The 18,101-nt window shown below is 37.8% G+C and overlaps 3 protein-coding genes and 1 long non-coding RNA gene across 5 annotated transcripts; 1 reads left to right on the top strand and 3 right to left on the bottom strand.

Annotated features, from left to right (window-relative positions):
- Window positions 1-1,464: 1,464 nt before the first annotated feature.
- LOC103943946 lies at window positions 1,465-4,780 on the bottom strand. 2 transcript variants are annotated; one of them, XM_048567120.1, is made up of 9 exons: window positions 4,470-4,780; window positions 4,314-4,375; window positions 4,136-4,219; window positions 3,511-3,565; window positions 3,173-3,251; window positions 2,663-2,713; window positions 2,504-2,581; window positions 2,331-2,401; window positions 1,465-1,673 (listed from the first exon to the last, which is right to left on the bottom strand). In XM_048567120.1, the coding sequence occupies exons 1-8, from the start codon at window positions 4,573-4,575 to the stop codon at window positions 2,371-2,373; spliced, it is 546 nt and encodes a 181-aa protein (XP_048423077.1). In that variant the 5' UTR covers window positions 4,576-4,780; the 3' UTR covers window positions 1,465-1,673; window positions 2,331-2,370. The 2 variants fall into 2 exon arrangements, with proteins under 2 accessions (XP_048423077.1, XP_009352598.2); XM_009354323.3 differs by having other exon boundaries at window positions 3,116-3,251; window positions 4,470-4,762.
- Window positions 4,781-5,653: 873 nt separating this feature from the next.
- LOC103943945 (IAA-amino acid hydrolase ILR1-like 4) lies at window positions 5,654-8,654 on the bottom strand. Its single transcript, XM_009354322.3, is given in 6 exon segments — window positions 5,654-6,224; window positions 6,360-6,488; window positions 6,783-6,911; window positions 6,913-7,098; window positions 7,754-7,879; window positions 8,246-8,654. Coding segments are annotated over 6 exon segments (1,338 nt in total). The 5' UTR covers window positions 8,606-8,654; the 3' UTR covers window positions 5,654-5,816.
- Window positions 8,655-9,918: 1,264 nt separating this feature from the next.
- LOC125469720 (vacuolar protein sorting-associated protein 32 homolog 2-like) lies at window positions 9,919-12,777 on the top strand. The gene is made up of 7 exons (XM_048567445.1): window positions 9,919-10,089; window positions 10,255-10,365; window positions 10,680-10,779; window positions 11,274-11,359; window positions 11,509-11,600; window positions 12,010-12,124; window positions 12,277-12,777. Exons 2-7 carry the CDS (start codon window positions 10,294-10,296, stop codon window positions 12,466-12,468), a joined length of 657 nt encoding a protein of 218 aa, XP_048423402.1. The 5' UTR covers window positions 9,919-10,089; window positions 10,255-10,293; the 3' UTR covers window positions 12,469-12,777.
- A 1,311-nt stretch (window positions 12,778-14,088) lies between these two features.
- LOC125469700 lies at window positions 14,089-15,100 on the bottom strand. The gene is made up of 2 exons (XR_007251907.1): window positions 14,622-15,100; window positions 14,089-14,367 (listed from the first exon to the last, which is right to left on the bottom strand). It is a non-coding gene; the product is annotated as an uncharacterized LOC125469700 (long non-coding RNA).
- Between the last annotated feature and the right edge of the window lie 3,001 nt (window positions 15,101-18,101).

The following is an 18,101-nucleotide window of genomic DNA, read 5'->3' on the forward strand; positions in this document are numbered from 1 at the left end:
CAAAGTAAATTCAACAACATATTGTCAAAAAGAAGAGAAAATAAGCGACATAATCTCGAAAACACATCAAAACTAGTGTGTATTAATTTTTAAGAACAACGATACTGCCTGTGTGGAATTCTGATTATCGGAGCCTTATCAAAATAATCACTGAGCTTCTCAGGATCACTCGTACTTCCACTTTCACTCAACACAATAACAAGTTTAAGATCACGTCGAGCTCGAGCAACACGCTTCACTAATGCAAACACATCATAGTAATCACTTGCCAGCGTTCTCTCGTGCGCCTCGTCGACCATCACCACGCCGTAGCTCGTCAACAAGTCTTGCCGGCCAAGCCATTCTAGCACTAGCATTCCGTCGGTGATGTACTTCAAGACACTCTCTTTGGTTGTGCAGTCGTCGTGATTAATGCAGTAGCGTACTTCGCGTCCAAGTTCGACCCCCATGTCTTGAGAAACCGCTGCAGCAGCGTTAATAGCAGCAGCTCGCCGTGGCTCTACACACGCAATCTTTTTCTTGCCGGTCTTTGTGTACCCGGCCTGGTGTAGGTATTGCGGTATCCGCGTAGTTTTTCCACATCCAAATTCGCCAGCAACAATCACAACCTGAAATCTTTCAACTGTTTCAAGAAGCTGACGGCGGTAGTACTGGATAGCTAAAGTTCTTCTGTCCTCCTTGAACTTCTCCTCAATTGATTTCACCACCGTTGAAGATTTTGATGCCATTAGGCAAATCACATGAATGTTAAAGCAGCTAGGAAACTGAGCTGAATAGAATTAAATTAACTAAAACACAAGACCTTTGATTATATAAGTATCTATCGTTTCCAACAAGGACTAGGATTGGTAGAGTACCAAACAAAGATTAAGAAAGTCTTTGCACTCGAGGAAAAAAGTAAACAAAACTAGGTTATGTTCCGTACATGTACGTTTGAACAGTAACAGATCGAGTAAATCGGGATTGGATTGCAAACTAATTGCGATCGTTCCTATATTAACATAACACGGGGACAAATTGGTAATCAAGATTCATAAGAACACCAATCTCGAAAAGGAAAGCTATTTAATCATGGTGGTTTCAAGTTTGTTTTAGAAGATATTGTCAAGATTTACATGTTGTCATCTTTTATGTTAATTGTAGATATAAATTGAAGGAAAATATAAAAAAAAATCTCAATTCTTAGCTTACCCAACTGTTTTTATTATTTTACGGGAAGGAAATTAAGTTTTATACTGAAAAACACTATATTTAGCAGAAATTGAAGTCTGAGACTTTAAATGACCATTTTTCCCCTTTCGCGGCGATTTTATAATGTTTAGCGACGGTTTTCCCATATTTAATGACCATTTTAGGTCTTCTACGTGTCGAATATCTTTAGTAACGATATTTTTCGTCGGTAACCGCTACAAAAGGTAATTTAGGCAGGGGTTTAGGAAATCGCCGCTAAAAGTCGCAGAAAAATTGTGACTTCTCCTCCTACCGTTTTGACAATGCTTTTTCACTTAAAAAACCATCATTCAACAAATATGCTCTCATCACCGTCTCTCTATTCGTCTGTGTTTAAAGAAATTACATGGAAATATTGTTCAAAATTACTCAGTAATTTTTTGTGGTCTTTTATGACTATCGTGGTGCTGACATGAAGCCTGCAGGTCCCCAATGTTTGAAGCCTGCAAATTCATACAGCCAAAGCTCCATTAAAAGCACATTAATAAAGCTAAAACTCAGAACTAACGCCGTTACAAAACAAAAATAATAATTTTCACTTTCCCTACTAACATTGGCAGTCGAGGACTAACTCAATCTTTGTTCATTTGGAGCGATACAATCACTTAGTTGTGTGACCAATAACATTCCACTTCCCCGTATTTCAGTTCTAATTTTTTTACCATACCTTCTTATATGCTTCTACTGGAACAAAATAAAATTCATTTACTTATCATGCAATTAGCCGCTTATTCGGTATCTATCTATGTAACCTCCATTTCAGCAAGAAGTGACTTCCACGAAAACATACAACTAAAACCGAAGTGTTTCTCTCCCTTTTTTGCCCCCTTATATCCATTCGAAGAAAGATAAAATTAACTGACACCGATCAAGATTACCATGCTTTCTTAGTTAGTAGCAGAGGGATGTGTGAATAATGTCAGAACTTTCAACTTTAATTTTCATATTCAACTTCATTGAGTAAAATTAATAGAATAATCTAACAATAGGATCGATGTTTGAACCAAACTATCAGCGGCTACACAATCGGAAACCACAAGATTTCAGACCTGACAATGTATTCAAAGCGAGTTTTACAAATTGTGATTAAAGAGAATTACCTTAGAGTTCAACCAGGATTTTTCCATACAATACGGAGAATCAAGCTGGTATGGCCTCCCTCTCCCTCTCCCTTATACCAGAATCAAACTTTTTGTCAACTGCCCTTGCTATTTACATTGCATCAATGTCAAAGATGGACAAACACAAGGTTCAGCTAGCTTTGTAAGCATACATATAGCCTCGAAGTTTTCTTATCTCTTCTGATGACTCAGTTAGCAGATGATCAATGTACAGAGCCAGTCCTGCCCCGCTGCAATACCAGATAAGCTTTCATGAATAAATTTAAAAGTTATACAGACAGGTTCTGAACATGAATCGGATTTTAGCATACCTTAGAGGTCCAAATGGAAGCCAGATTATATCCCAGCGGAACCTTGGCAAACTGCACAAGTATCATTTTTGTTCAAAACTAGTTTGTTTGTACCTTAAACATACAGCACAATTCACAAGGGGAAAGAAACTTAAGAGCAAGCAAGATGACAACATATTGAACACAAGCTGGAAAATAAAATGCAGGTGCAGTGGTGCACCCTGCATCCATGTTCAACACAAGTCAATTGAATGAAGGGCCACAGTGTCAGAGGCTGAATGAAGGATACATATAGAGAAATGAGATCTTTTGATGTATTAGATTTATTGTTCCACTTAACTACCTCACGGTGACAGTTTGATCGTAATTCGTTCTTAAGATTCTAAGTTGTGAATATTCTAATATTCTTTTAGAAGACTGGTTATGTGATAAAATAACTAATGTTAGAATGTGTGAGTTTGAGAAGTAACATACCTCAACATGTAATACAACCAAAAAACTGCGAGTACAATGCCAGTAAAGAGTGAGTACCAAATCCATCGGCGGTGATGCTTTGAATCATGAAGTAATCCTATGATAGCTGATGAACATGCTAGAACAGCTAGCCAATCTGTTATATTTTTAATTAGTTAATTATTTCATCTCAAAATAATGTAGAAGACAGCCAACTAAGCATATTAAGTGCGTGCAACACTTATTTCCCCCAACAGTAAATAATTACAGACAGTATAACACATATTCTAATACAGAATTACAAAAAATCCAATAACAAGAAATATTGGTTGAGCACTTAAACTATGCTACAACCATCTCGTGACTGTTGAAGCATTGACACGTGACTCTACTAATGATAAGTAGGGGAAAATCACCTGCAGATATAACCATCCATGAGGGCACCTCCTCCATGAAGTAAGCATGATAACGCTGTTGATCAAGGTCAAAATATGACATTTCATGAGTAAACACATTTTTCAGAGTAACATAGCCACAAAATCACATATAACAAGTAGTTGCTCATCTGACACCGTGGTAGCTAAACAATATCATTATCGATATTAGACTCATAGAGTGACAAGACAACAACTGATGAAAAAGGATTCATCCTCTATGAAAGACACTAAATCACTACATCCTCATATGTCACAGGTTCCATAAACAGCTAAAAAGCACTCAACTCACAATTCTCAACTTCTCAACAATAACGAGCTCTACCCAGTGAAATTTTGCGACTTGATCTTTGAACCGCTATCCTTAGGTTAAGTAATTGAAGTTTCCACATACTCACAACTTGTATGAGATTCTCATTGTTGAAAATAAAAGTTACAAAATACAAAATTCCAATTGAAACCCAATGGCTCCCAAAAAACTAATCGAAAGAAATTGGCCATTCTCAAGCATATAGTGCTGAAACCCAGAAAAATGGTAAATTCAATGAGAGCAAAGAGAAAGCAAGATGCTTCAACTTGCTAAATAAGAGAAGGAGAATCTGCATACCAATTCCCATGGAGACAAAACCTGCTGACAGATTGAGTACAAAAGAAACGCTGAGAAACAAAAGAGAAGCGATGCAAACAAAACCTAGCAAAAGCAAAATCAGCGAGAAGTTACTTCACATTTGAAGAAATCCAAAAGTCAAAAGATTTACAATTGTTTAGTTGGAGAGAACTTTTACCCTCCACAACCGACTCTGTTGAGCTTGACTCTTCTCCAATTCACGAACCAACTCCTCTTGCTCTGTAAATTCGACAACCCATTAACCAAAATGGGACTAAAAAATCAAAATTTTTAACAATTTGTAATTTTTCAGCAGCAAATTGTAGAGAGAGACCTTGAGTATCCATGGGGCGAGAATCGTTGCGGGCAGGATCGTCCCAAGTGGGGAGAGAGAAGTCGTCGTCCTGTGAATTTCTCAATTTTCTGCTCAGCTTCCTCATCGCTCAGAGTTAGTCGAAGGTTTCTAATTTTCTGTTTCGCTTTCGAGAAAGAGGAGGGGGAAAACGAAAGGAAAATTTCGGGATTTTTTCTCGGCCGAAATTGCGAGTCCTATGGTGGACGGTGGATCGTGAGGGTCTGTTTTTCTCCTGTTATTTGTGGCCGTAGAACCTTCCTCCTTCATCCGGAAGTGGAACTGGCAGCGTAAGTTGCTCATCTTACCGTCATATATAATATATGCAAGCAAATTCATCTTTTGACCTTTCAACAGAAGGGATCAATTTAAGTCAAATATTGTGGATGACAAATTCAATACTAAATTAAACTTTTTATTATATGATTTTATCGAACTCGTTCTCTCCTTAATGTAAAAATATTAACGTACTAAAAAAAATCAATTAATTTGATCACCTTCAAAAATCTGCTGCACTGATGGGAATCTTTGGATTAACTGGGAGAGAGGAGTTTTTGGTTAATTGCAATTTTTGGAAACAACTTCATTGATTTTGTTTTCCATTTTTTCCATTTTTTCCCAGATACTTCCATTGGGACCATGAGTCTTGGTTTAGAAATACAGTTCAAAAGAAATTATTATGAAAGTTTTGTAATCCCAAATATGGAAAAGCATGTGACCCAAATTTCATTAGTCATGAACGACTACATAACCAACTAGTTATTAGTTTGCCGATATTTTTTTGTTGATAAAAAAAAGGTCATATATTTCAACTAAGTTTTGACGAGATAAATGTTAGTCGTAAACAATTGCATAACCAATTAGTTTTTGGTCTACTAATACTTCGCTTTTGGAACAAGCTCCTAAGTTTGAATCCGTCCAACGCGTCATTAAAAAAATGACTGCATAAGATTTGAAGGCACATTCCGAGTAAGTTTTTATGGGATCAATGTTAGGAATAACCATTAATAACTAGGTTAAAGTTGATATTATGAAAGAAGAACAAAATCGACAAAGGGCTTGTGACTCGAGTAATTTAAGAGTATGTATGCTCATACCTATAGTTCTAAGTGCGATTCCCCCCTCCCCACTATAGCTTGTATAAAAAGGAATGACAAAACGAAACCTATGAAAACAAAACAGGTTTATAGCTTTAAACATCAGCAGGTTAGCTGAAATTATTTATATGAATTCAGCTATACATGCCGAAGAATCTGCTCAAATTCGCATGAAGTTCGAAACTTTGATGTGGTTTACATAAGTTGAGCTCTATCAATCAATCCTAGCCCTTCACAATTCATCATGAGAGTTCCCTTTTGACAAAGTAGATTCGGGTTGATTTTCAAGGAGGTACCTTGTGGCCAAGGATGCGTGTAACGCTGCTCCATATGGAAGCACATCTTCGTTTATTCTGAAGTTCGGTGAATGGCCTGATTCGAGCTTTCCTTGAGACTCATTCTTCATACCGACCATGAAGAAGTATCCTGGAATTACTTCTTGATAAAATGCAAAGTCTTCCGCACCCATCAATGGTGGCTTCTCTAATATATTCCGCGGGCCTAGCAAATCTCCTGCAACATTCAGGAAGTGTTGATGCAGATCTTTGTCGTTAACGACCACAGGGTAAAAGGGCTTCTCCTTTTCGTTGAATAGGACAGTTGCATTGCACCTCTGTACACTGGCTTGTCTAGTGATGACCTGCAACTCGCATAAATAATTTACATTTATGACGACACATTGTAAGAGAAATGAATGAGAACAGGAATTTTCTACTTCGAACTCAAGACACCAAAAGGAAAGGAAGGAATCTAAACCAGGAGAAGCAAAGCATACCTCTTCAATTCTTTGTTTAAGGTGCATAAAGCTTTCCTTCGAAAATGCCCTGAACGTCCCACCAATTGTAACAGAATCTGGAATGACATTGAACGCACCGCCTCCTTGGAACTTTCCAACAGTAACAACCTGCAAGATATGCTTTATGTAACTGAATGGATATGGACTAACTAAAGTGCCACTCCTTGCAAAGGGGTCCAAAACAGCATAAAACAAGATGCTAAGACTAACACAAAGGCGAATGACTGGCACGGTGGCACCATATGGGAAAAAAAAAGTATTTAATAGCTTGCTATATTCGAAAGCAACATTGATCTGGGTGGAACTTTTAATCAAAATAGAAATAAGCGGTAGAGCAATAACAGGAACAAAAATGGATTATACAACCAGACACAAGCAAAGAGAGAACGCGAGAGAGGGAACCTGTGAATCCAATGGGTCGGCTTCACGTGAAACAAGATGCTGCAGACTAACGATAACATTTGAAGCAGCCAAGATTGGGTCTATTGTGTGTTGCGGAATGGCAGCATGACCCCCCTTCCCACTTATTACCTGCCTCAAAAAAACCACTGGCAGCTAAAAAAGGGCCAGACCTGGTAGACACTGAACCAATGGGGTCACCAGAAGCGACATGCAACCCAAAGATGGCACCAACATTCTCCAGAGCCCCTTCATCTATCATCTTCTTTGCTCCTCCACCTCCTTCCTCAGCTGGTTGGAAAACAAGAACAACTGTACCCTATAAGAAACACAAGAAACAACTAAAAAACTTTCTTGCGTATATAAGAGAGACATCCAACGACATTGAAATCCAGCTGACATACACACTAATCTACAATTAGAACCCACATTGTGGAATTAAAAATAAAAGGAGGATAGAGCTGTTTATGTAAAAACGTTCGTCAACAAGCAACTTCCTACATGCAAATGATTTAGAAATCAACTGAATAATGCAAATCTTCTACAATAGTGCAGGGAAGTAAAGAAAAGAAATTTGACAGACAAAAGGACTAATAAATTAAATTGGCTAACTGGGATGCTTCTATATTAGGATTGTGATCATTGTCCAAACAGGGGACGCATATATCTATATGATTTTGTTTTTCCTACTCCCTGATGTTTGTGTAACCCGTACATGAATCAAGAACCAAGCTTTCCTATAAATCCTATCTGAAATGACTATTTTGAACATAAATTATGTCAACTAAATCTAAGTTCAAGTAATGAATTCAATCCGTAAAAGTAACCAGTAAATAGAACACAACAGATTCAACGCAATCAAGCAACCAGCTGAGGAAAAAACCTGAAATGACTATTTTGAACATAAATTTATATACTGGTTTAAGGACAAGTATATAAATTCATTCTTTCAAGAAGTCGTCCAAAGAAAAAACCTGTAATTCGTGGCGATGTTCTTGAAGTATCTTTGTAGCACCAAGAAGCATGGCAACATGAGCATCATGTCCACAAGCATGCATCTTCCCTGCAACTTTACTCTTGTGCTCCCACTCCACGCTCTCCTGCATCAAACCAAACAAAACAAACAATTTCCATCAAATTCCTCATTATCTTTAATTCAATTTCCATCAAATTCCCCATTATCTTTAATTCAAAACACCAGTCTAAAATCACCAATTTCTACCACTCAGCAATGCAACAGTAACCGAAATAGTAATATAAGCGCATGTTTGAAATTGCTTAGAGAAGAACTAAAAGTGCTTTCTGGCCACTAAAAGCGCTTCTAACTGCATCTGAAAATAAAATTTAAAAGGGCTTGAGGGTCATAGAACGCTATTTCTAGCACTGCCAAGCTCCTTCTAAAACACTTCTAGTGAAAGCACTTCCCTTTCTACAGAATCAATTCAAAGGTCCAAAATTTACTGAACCTGCATAGCCAGAGCATCCATATCCGCCCGAATCGCAACGAACGGCGGCCCGCCGGTCCCAACAAAGCCGACAACGCCAGTTCCAGCAAATGGGTATTTGTAACGGACAGCTATCCGATCAAGTTCGTCTCTGATAAGCTTACTGGTCTCGAATTCCTCGAAACCAAGTTCTGGGTTTTCATGTATCGTCCTTCTGACTCCCACCATGTAATCGAAAAGCTCCTGCCTTTTGGCGGAGTCGAAGAACTTCACCGGGATTTGGGCCAACTCTTCCGGGCTCAGAGAACTGGTTGAAGAACTGAGAAGCGGGAGAATCAGTAACACTGTGAAAAACGAAGGGACCCATTTGCAGGACGCCATGGATTTGCACAGTGAGCTTTGTGGAGGTGGTGATTGATATGGATAGGGGGTTGAAAAAGGTGACCTCACGTGGAATGCGAGGGAGTGAGGGACGAGAAAGCAACGCTTTTCAGAGTTATAGAAAGGTGTATCACGCAAAATCATGTGAAAATGTAGGGTGATTTTTCATGTGAGAAATATTACAGGGTGATTTTTTGATATAATTAAAAAAATAGAAAAACTAATTTGAAAATTTTGAGTTTTAATGATAAGGATAAAATAAAAGGTAAAGTGAATAATACCAGATTTGACTTTTTAGTGTAAAAATGTGGTTTTTCGTTAAAGTGAACAGTACTATAGGCTTTTCGTTAAAACTCCCTAAAAAAAAGGGTGTTTTGTTACAGTTATTATTTTTTTATAGAATATAATTGATTCATCTTATACTTGTCTATAAATATAAATTTAGATTTGCAAATAATCATTGTCTAAATTTAGATAATTTTTTACTTTTTAGGCCATATAACACACGTCAGCAAAGGTGAGTTCATTGCACAAATTTACATATTTAAATAGTGAAAGGTAAAGTGAGACACGTAGCGAGTTGGGAACAAAGTATAACAAAGTCAAATTTTTAGAGTAAAACAAAAATTACATTTGAGTTTTATAAAGCATTCTAATATACAAGCCTTTCATGGATGTGACAATAATGTTTATGTTTTATGTTTTATGATGTAAGAATTAAGTCAATTATCATGCGATAAGGATGAGCAAGAAGTTTCGGAATCAAAGGAGTTTTACACCTCATATGACTGATCCACTATATTTCGTTAAAAAAAAAGTTTAAGGAGAGAGGATGCTATCCTATATTCTATGGCCACGAGAAGTTTTTTTAAGGATTTACTGAGAGATCTAGCCTAGTTTTTGACTTTCACAAATGATTCACTAAGTTAGATTTCCGACAATAAAATTTAAAACTAAATCTTGGTATAACGAAAAGGACGATCTTTACTAACTCAACAAACCCTTAGTAGATCAATCCTCTACTTAGCTTAGAAACATTTCCAACTTCTACTGCATTGACAATTACAAGAATCTCCCTCAGTTCAGGTCCTAGATTTACAATTGCAATTTGCAACCCAAACTAATCAGTGCACCCCGAAACGTCCACACCAATGACAGCAAAACGACACCGTCCCCCTAGGCAAATCCCCATCCAGCCGTCCGTCGCACCCACACCGGACCCACAATCCATCCATCGCGCCACGTGGAAAAGCATAACTCCAATCAACAACGTAGAGGAAAAACAGAGAGAAAAAGGCAAAAGCAGCTTCCCTTCTCCTTCTTCCAACGCATCACCAACACGCCTAAGCAATCCGGCAGAGCCCTCTCACCCAGTTTACGCGGGTCTCTCTCTCTCTCTCCTCCCCCTTCTTCTTCTCCATCAAAACCCTAGCTTCCCCAATCCGATCCGTCGTCTTCCCCCAATTTCCACCGGTGATTTCGAGGTACGCTTACATACCCAATTTATACCCGCACGTCTGTATGTTCTGATTATTTTCCGATGAACGTTGCGATGATTCTTTTGGGTGAAAAATTTCGGTGATTTGGGTGGGATTAAGGTTTTGCTCGATTTGTTTGCGTTGACGGTTTTTTGATTGTGAATTGTGTAGAAGATCGAGAGGGTTTCATAATCCTCGAAGATTTCAACCATGTTTACCAGGATTTTTGGGAAACCCAGACAGGAAAACAGTGCCCTCACCACCTTAGACAAGTTGAATGAGGTAAAATTTCGATTCATTCGCCGTTATGTGTTGTTTCGCATTGATGGTATTTGATTAAGTAATTGAATTTGTGTGGTTCCTTTGTGATTCTATTTGTTTGATTGATTTGGGTTTTGAAAATATGATTACTTTACTTTGTGTTTCGAACTTTTGTTGTATCGATGATTCTTTTTGGGTATGTGGATAGTTTAGAATTTAGTTTTGGGAGGTTGTGGTGCCAAATGAACTGTTTCTTGTGTAGTTCTTTATGTTTTCTTTGAGTGGTTGATGCGATTAGATTGCTCTTTGAATATATTTTGGTAAATGTTCGACAGACGCTTGAAATGCTTGAAAAAAAGGAGAAAGTACTACAAAAGAAGGCTGCTGGAGAAGTTGATAGGGCCAAGGAATTCACCAGAGCAAAGAACAAAAGGGGTATGTTTGCAAAGTGTTTCCATTTTTCTTATGTGAATTTGAGTGGTGATTTTCTAGTCTTTGGATCATTTTCTCAATGGACTTGTTGACTTTCTGCTTCAAGAGACGGCGTATGTTCACATCTGTTTATCCAAAAGTTTCACATTTTGCACCTAGATTATGTAGACATGAATGTGTCGGCATCCATCTGTTGTTACCAGTCGTTGGGATTTCTTTATCTTTTCACCACTGGTTTCAGCACCAATTGAACATGTTGGCACTGTAGACTAGACTCATTATTATTTGTATGTACTAATTCGTTTTATTCTCCTTAAAGTTGGCCAAAGATATGAATGCTGATTGTAACCTGATGAGATCTTGTCCATGAGTTGGAAATTTCGGAGGGGCTGGGGATCCCATTGTACAATTTGGATCTAAAACCACAAACATTTTTTGCCATGACTTTTGAAATTCTGGTGCTGTGTTGAGTTACAACTTATATTGCTACTTTGCAGCCGCTATACAATGTTTGAAGAGGAAGCGGTTATATGAGCAGCAAATAGAGCAGCTTGGAAATTTCCAGTTGCGTATCCATGATCAGGTAATGATGAGAATGGAATTATATTCCGTCATGCCTTCTATAGTGTTTCAAATACTGTTGATCGTTTTAATATATTATATTTTCTTTATTTTGTTTTTTATTTTTTATTGTGTCTTGATGAATGAGATTTTTCTGTATTTGTGTTGCAGATGATAATGCTAGAAGGTGCAAAAGCCACAACTGAAACTGTAGATGCCTTGAGAACTGGAGCTGCTGCAATGAAGGCAATGCAAAAAGCAACGTAAGAAGCACTATATTATTGATAGAGGATATTTGCACTTCCACTGGAATTTTGCTCTAATAATGTGCTCAAGTCGTTAAGTTTCCTTGTCTACTTATTTTCCATTCTTTGTCAAATGAGCTATCTACATTTTATTTCAGAGGCTGAATATGAAAATATAGTTCGACTGAAAACCTAGTTTCTTTTCTGCAATCGTTTTGTTTGGAATGATCAGTTATAATATTGTTGTCCTGCACTTCTGATCAAAGCTTGATTAGGAGATGCTAATAATTTGAGTGTATAATATTACTCGTTGCTTACTTTCTATGTTTTTTCTTCATTTCCTGTATGCCACATGGCATATTGGCATCTGAATAATTGAATTATGGGTGTTCCCTGACATAATTGAAATGTGCATCTTTTGGTACAGGAACATAGATGATGTGGACAAGACTATGGATGAGATTAATGAGCAAACGGAGAACATGAAACAGATACAGGAAGCATTGTCAACTCCAATTGGTTCAGCTGCTGATTTTGATGAGGTTTGCATTCTCGTTTTCATTTTCATTTTCATTTCATTTTTATCCCTTCGATGATTGGTTTTGTAAAGGATATGTTTTTGTTAGTCCTCATGGGTGTTAAAGGTATCAGTTTGCATACGGCTGCTTAGAAGTTTATACAATTTTATTTGCAGGATGAATTGGAAGCAGAGCTTGAAGAGCTGGAAGGTGCAGAGTTGGAGGAACAACTTCTTCAGCCAGCAACACAAGCTCCTGCAGCGCCAGTGCAGGTCCCAGCAGGAAGGCAACCAACTCGCCCTGCGCCCCAAAGGCGCACTGAAGAAGAAGATGAATTGGCTGCTTTGCAGGCTGAGATGGCACTTTAAGAGTGGAGGCTGTTTGCAGGTATTCATTATCCGGTAGGATGAGTCGAGGCTATGTGAAGGATTGGTCTGATTTTATAATGGAGATTTCTGCTTCGATCACACATCCCGATATCTGTGTGGCTTCATTATTAAACAGAATGTATATAAAGGTGGCACAAAATGAAACAGTCCCCTTTGAAACTTGTATTCTGCTTTTCCTCAGATTTTTCTCTTCTTTTTTTTCCCTTTTGAGTTTACTTGGGACATTTGTTCAAATGTTGTTCTTCGTCTGTCATCAGGCAGGCCTTAATCAAATAGCTTGTTCTATTATTGTGTGTTATTATTACCAAGTCAATAATATGAATATTCTGATGTGAAAGCTACTTTGTTCTTTTCTTGCTTTCTCCATTGGATTTGGCCGGAGCTGTTTTTAGGTCAGTCTTTCGGGTTCTTCACCGGCGGTTGACTCAAGTCAACGATGGGAAGGAAATAAAGGGCCAAGAATTTCACCTTCTCTTCCTAGTTTGGTGAAGAAAGGGGCATCGGGTTTAATTGTATACCATTGTAAAAGTAAGATTTAAAAATCAAATTTGACAGGCTATTAGGTATCGTCCTGCACTCCTTTGCTTGTTTGTGTCTTAATTCACCGTGATTTATACAATCTTGTGGTTTGAAGGGAAAGTCCAACGGAGCAACATTGGAGTGTGAAAATATTCTCAAGACAAAAAAGATGGATGAGATTGTGTTTCTGTTGGCAAATCCCATCACATTATTCACGCGCTACTTAATAGCATAATGAATGATGTAGGAGTATATATCCCGATTGTAGAGCATATTCTCTCTTTGTTGTGATGGTAACATTCTAAACATGGAATACCTTCATTGAAACTAAGAAATACAAGTGCAAATAGTTTCTAGTCCTCGTGTAAAAGTGTTTTTAAAATGTCGCTTTTAATCAAGACTTTCGTTGCTTTCCTACACCACAAGCAGTAAGTAACTTGGTCCACATTCTCTAAAGTGGTGTGGTAAACACGTTGTGGTCGTGAATTCAAAAGTAGTTACTTTTCCTTCTAAATTGACCAAAAGAAAAGGGATGTTCCCACGTCTTTCCTTTTGGCGACATGAACATTGATCTTGGTAAGTAGATGGTATTAGACTTACCAAAAGAAAAGGAATTCATTCTCGGTTACAGGCAGAGGCAAATGTACATTGGCACCAAGGTGGTTTCAAGACCACTCAAAGACTGAAATATATATACATATATGAATGTAATATATATATGAATGTCTTTTAATGGCTTTTCGAATGTTTAGTGATAAGACATATCTTAATAGGTTGCGTCGAGCATTCGACCAATTCTATCAATATCATCAGATTGCTTTGACTAACAACAAGCTCACCAAGTATTCGACAAAATATTTCAGAATTTTTTTTTTAAAATTTTATGCACTTCGCGCTCTATTTCCATCTTAAAAACTTGCACTTTAACACAAGGACCTCTCAAGTTTCGAATCTTGAGACCACCACTTGTTACAGGTAAGAATCCTTACTCAGTCGTGAAGTGATTAAAATTGCCCTTTTAGCTCACCTCAATAATTTCAATAACGACTTAAAAAAAAAAGTGAGAGAGAGAGAGAGAGAGATCATGTTAACAGAGGATAAGAGAAGAAAAGGCCTAGCAACAAACGAACAAGAACATAGCTTAGCTAGCTAGCAAAAGCCTAGCAAGAAGAAGATGCAACAACAATTCCCTTCACATGTTTCTTGAAGAATTAATCTCTCTCTCTCTCTCTCTCTCTATAAAATCATCCATCTTGATTTCTCCAAAAATGGTCATCCAGATTCATCAGTGAATAATGTAGGTGAGGAGCAATGCCAAAACCATCAACCCATAAGCAATTCCTTGATCCACTGCCACCCCTGCATACCAAAACACCACATTCATCAACCACATGACATAAAAAGAACGACAGCAGACGCGGGTTAAGCCAGTTGGTTAGCGTCAACACCTTCATTAGGTTAGAGCATTTAAACTATCACATTGGGAATTGAAAATCATTTCCGCGCACATTTTTTTCTCTTTCTACAACCCTCCTTAGTTTCTGCAGAAAGAGAGAACCGTGTGCGGAAATCATTTCTCTATCGCATCTTAAAAGAGAGGGGGAGAAAATAACCATCGCTTGTTGGGGCAGGAGCAGGAGCAAGGCTTTGAGCATTGATGGAAGGGAGAAGGAGAGAGATAGCAAGGGCAAAAACTGCCACCACAAAGAATTGAACCTTCAACATCTCCATTTTCTTTTCTAAAAGCTGTAAAATTTTCTCACTTCCCAAACAGCTCTCTCTCTTGCCCCCCAAGCGGCCCCGATGGGATTTCTCTTCTCCAATCCAAGCCTTCAGCCAAATGAGGGTGGCTGTCAATTTCTCAGCGTTCGATTTATATACAGAAGAATCTCATACGACAACCCTAAAAGCCTAAAACGACAGTCGGACTAAGGAGAATCTTTCCTCAAAGGAGACGGCCACTCTGGCTTATAATTGCAGCCAACCTCCCACCCCTAATCCCACGCTCTCGAGGGTCTCCACGTGGACGGACGAGATTTCATGCACGTTCAAACTACAGGTATTGTCGAGCTGTGGTGCTGTGGGCCTCCACCAATGAGTTGGGATTCCTTCTTTCTGTGTACCTCCCACATGCAACTCAATCCTCAACTGGTACGGTGACTCCATCCTTCAAGAGATTTTTCAATGTGATCTATACACGAAATAGTACATCATGTGTCATTATATAAATATTGAGATATATGTACTAAAAATTTAATAACTTAAAAAAATAAAATTTATCATCACTCCTATTAAAACACGTAGTGTACCATTTGTTTTCCGTCGTAACTAAAAATTTCTCAGCCCCTATATTGTTATTTGTTACATTTTAGTGTGTTTCGGGTTTATCTTGTACTCAGAGATTTCGTGTCGTTAGATCAAAGATCGAATGATATAATGATAAAGTTTATACCTTTGACCACATATAAATAGACAAGGCTTCAACAATTAAAAACTTTTGTGTATGAAATACACCGAAATATTGTTGTCGGGTGGTACTTTTTTTGTAGATTACATGCGAATCAACTCCTTAAGAAAAATAGCGCACACCAATACAAGTGGTTCTCGTGATTATAAAGTGTGATCTTTCTAGCGTTTTTCTTTTATTATTTATGTTGAAAATACTAGTGGGTAATGAATGCCCACAGTATTGAATACCTGCCACAACATTGAAAACATTGCCAAAGGGTTGAAAACCTTGGCAAAATATTGATATGTGGAGATCATTTGTCAAAGATGTGTGCTTGGAGTTGCTCTATAAATAGAGCACTCCGTATGCTTCGAAGATAGAGCAGAAAAAGAAAGAGAGGAAGAGGAGAAAAGAGAATACATAGAGTTATCTTTGTACTCCTATTATTCCAAATTATAATGAAAGCATCACTGCTGCCCGAGGACGTACTCCAGTCACACTGACTGTAGAGGAACCTCGTAAATTTTGTGTCTTGTTTTATTTATTCCACTGTACACACATCGTCGATTTTACAACACATTATCAGCACGAAAAGCTCTTATGTCAGTGGAAAGCACAACGCCATAAATTCGATGAAGCACTATCCACCTCTCACCTCCGTCATCTAAAATCTCACAGAATAAAAGGTATGTCCATTTTTCGTCTCTCCCACTGCGCCAGAAGCGCCCCACCGAATTCCGGTGAGAATTGAAATTTACGACCTGAAGTCGTCACGAGATGAGAAAACTCGTACTTGACAACTGGTTTCCAGAGATCCAGAAGAATCTCATCAGACTTGGAAACCCAGATCACGTTGTTTTCAACGAATCTTGAGAACTCCCATGAATACTTGGTTGTTTGAGATGGTGATGGCAAGAATGAATCCACACAGGCCTCCCTCTCTTGTGCCTCTGTCAACCCCACTGTCATATATGTCTCTGTAGGGAAGTTCTTGCTTAACGATGACATGTTCCCTGGGTCATGCAAGAACAACGCCAGTCTCTAGTAGCCTTTTGGATTGAATTGAATTTGGGCAACCTCCATAACTACCCAGCTGGCCCTGCGTTTTGAGACTGGCAGAGACAGAGAAAGAAGAAAAAAGGAGATGTTGACTGCAACCTAAGAAAAAAAAAAAATATATATATATATATAAAGGATTTGAATGGTGCAGAATGGTGCATGACACCATTTAGTCAAAATCATTTAAATGGTTTCTGTTGGTGCATGGCACCATGCTACAGAAATAAGAAAAGTAAAGTTTGAATAAGTACTGACAAAAGAAAGAAAAATAATAAATAAAAGGAGATATGATACTTCTTGTTATTTATGTGAATTTGTGTTGGTTTAAAACCCTTTCACAAGTTCTCTTTACTTTAAAGCAATTTATTTATCATGGACGGTTTTACCGTCTACTGCTTTAAGTTTTGATTTATGTGAATGGTGCTGAATTAAAGCCCTTGTCACAAGCTTTATTTACTTAAATGCAATTTATTCATTATGGCTGGAATTACCGCCTATTGCTTTAATTTATTTATTGTACTTCTTTTTGTTACGATGAGTACATACTGGACCCGAAGTTCCTTGATCAGATCAGAACCTGCAGTTTCTTGATCCTCATCATATAAAAATGATTGGACCTGAAGTTCCATCAAACAAAAAGATTAGGACATAAAGTTCCTTGATAAGTATCTTAAGTTTGAAGTGCCGCAGTGCCTCAACTTAATTGCAATAAAAGCCATAAGAGTCTTAGTCTATAGACTATTAAATAAGGACCAGAAGTTCCTTATGTCCATACTCAAAAATGGTTTAGCAGAAGCATTTATTAAGCGGATGAAATAGATTACCCGCGCTCTGCTCACGAAAATAAAATTGTCCGTTTTTACATGGGTACATGTCATTTTACATGATGCATTATTGATTTGGTTGAGACCTGTTGACAATCATCAATACTTCTCAGTACAACTCGTGTTTGGGAACCAGCCAAACATTATATATTTACGAGTTTTTGGTTATCTATGTGCCTATTGCACTGCCACAACATACTGAAATGAAGCATCATTGCGGATTAGGCATTGATGTTAAACATCATCTATCATTCAATATTTAAAACCCTTGATTGGGGATACATTTACCGCGTGGTTTGCGAACTGTCATTTTGATAAGACAGTTTTCCTGCCGTTAGGGGGAGAAAATAACTTTGTTTCAGAAGAACGATGAGCAAATATCATTCCAGAAGAATGATGAGAAAAAACCGTTCCAAAAGAACGAAGAGAATTTGTCGTATTTTGATTCATGAAGCAATCAATATACAAAACAAAGTGAGAATAATTGAATGATACAACGATATGCAAATCAAATGCCAGATGCATTTAATGATGCAACGAAAATGATAAAATCACATATACTTGCTGCAAGTGTGCCTACAAGAATTAATGTCCCTATTGAACAAAATAATATGGCAGCAAATGATTTATCTGTTGCACGCCTGAAGCGTGGCAGATCCTCAGACTCAAAAGGTTCAGTCCTTCGAAAGAAGAAGAATATGGCACTACTGAACTATTGCATAACTGTCACATGCCAGACGCATAACAGTTGTTGCAAGGAT

Source organism: the organism of the source record quoted next, unplaced genomic scaffold, assembly GCF_019419815.1.
Source record: "Pyrus x bretschneideri cultivar Hongxiangsu unplaced genomic scaffold, Pyrus_bretschneideri_v1 Contig44, whole genome shotgun sequence".
NCBI classification, from domain to species: Eukaryota; Viridiplantae; Streptophyta; class Magnoliopsida; order Rosales; family Rosaceae; genus Pyrus; species Pyrus x bretschneideri.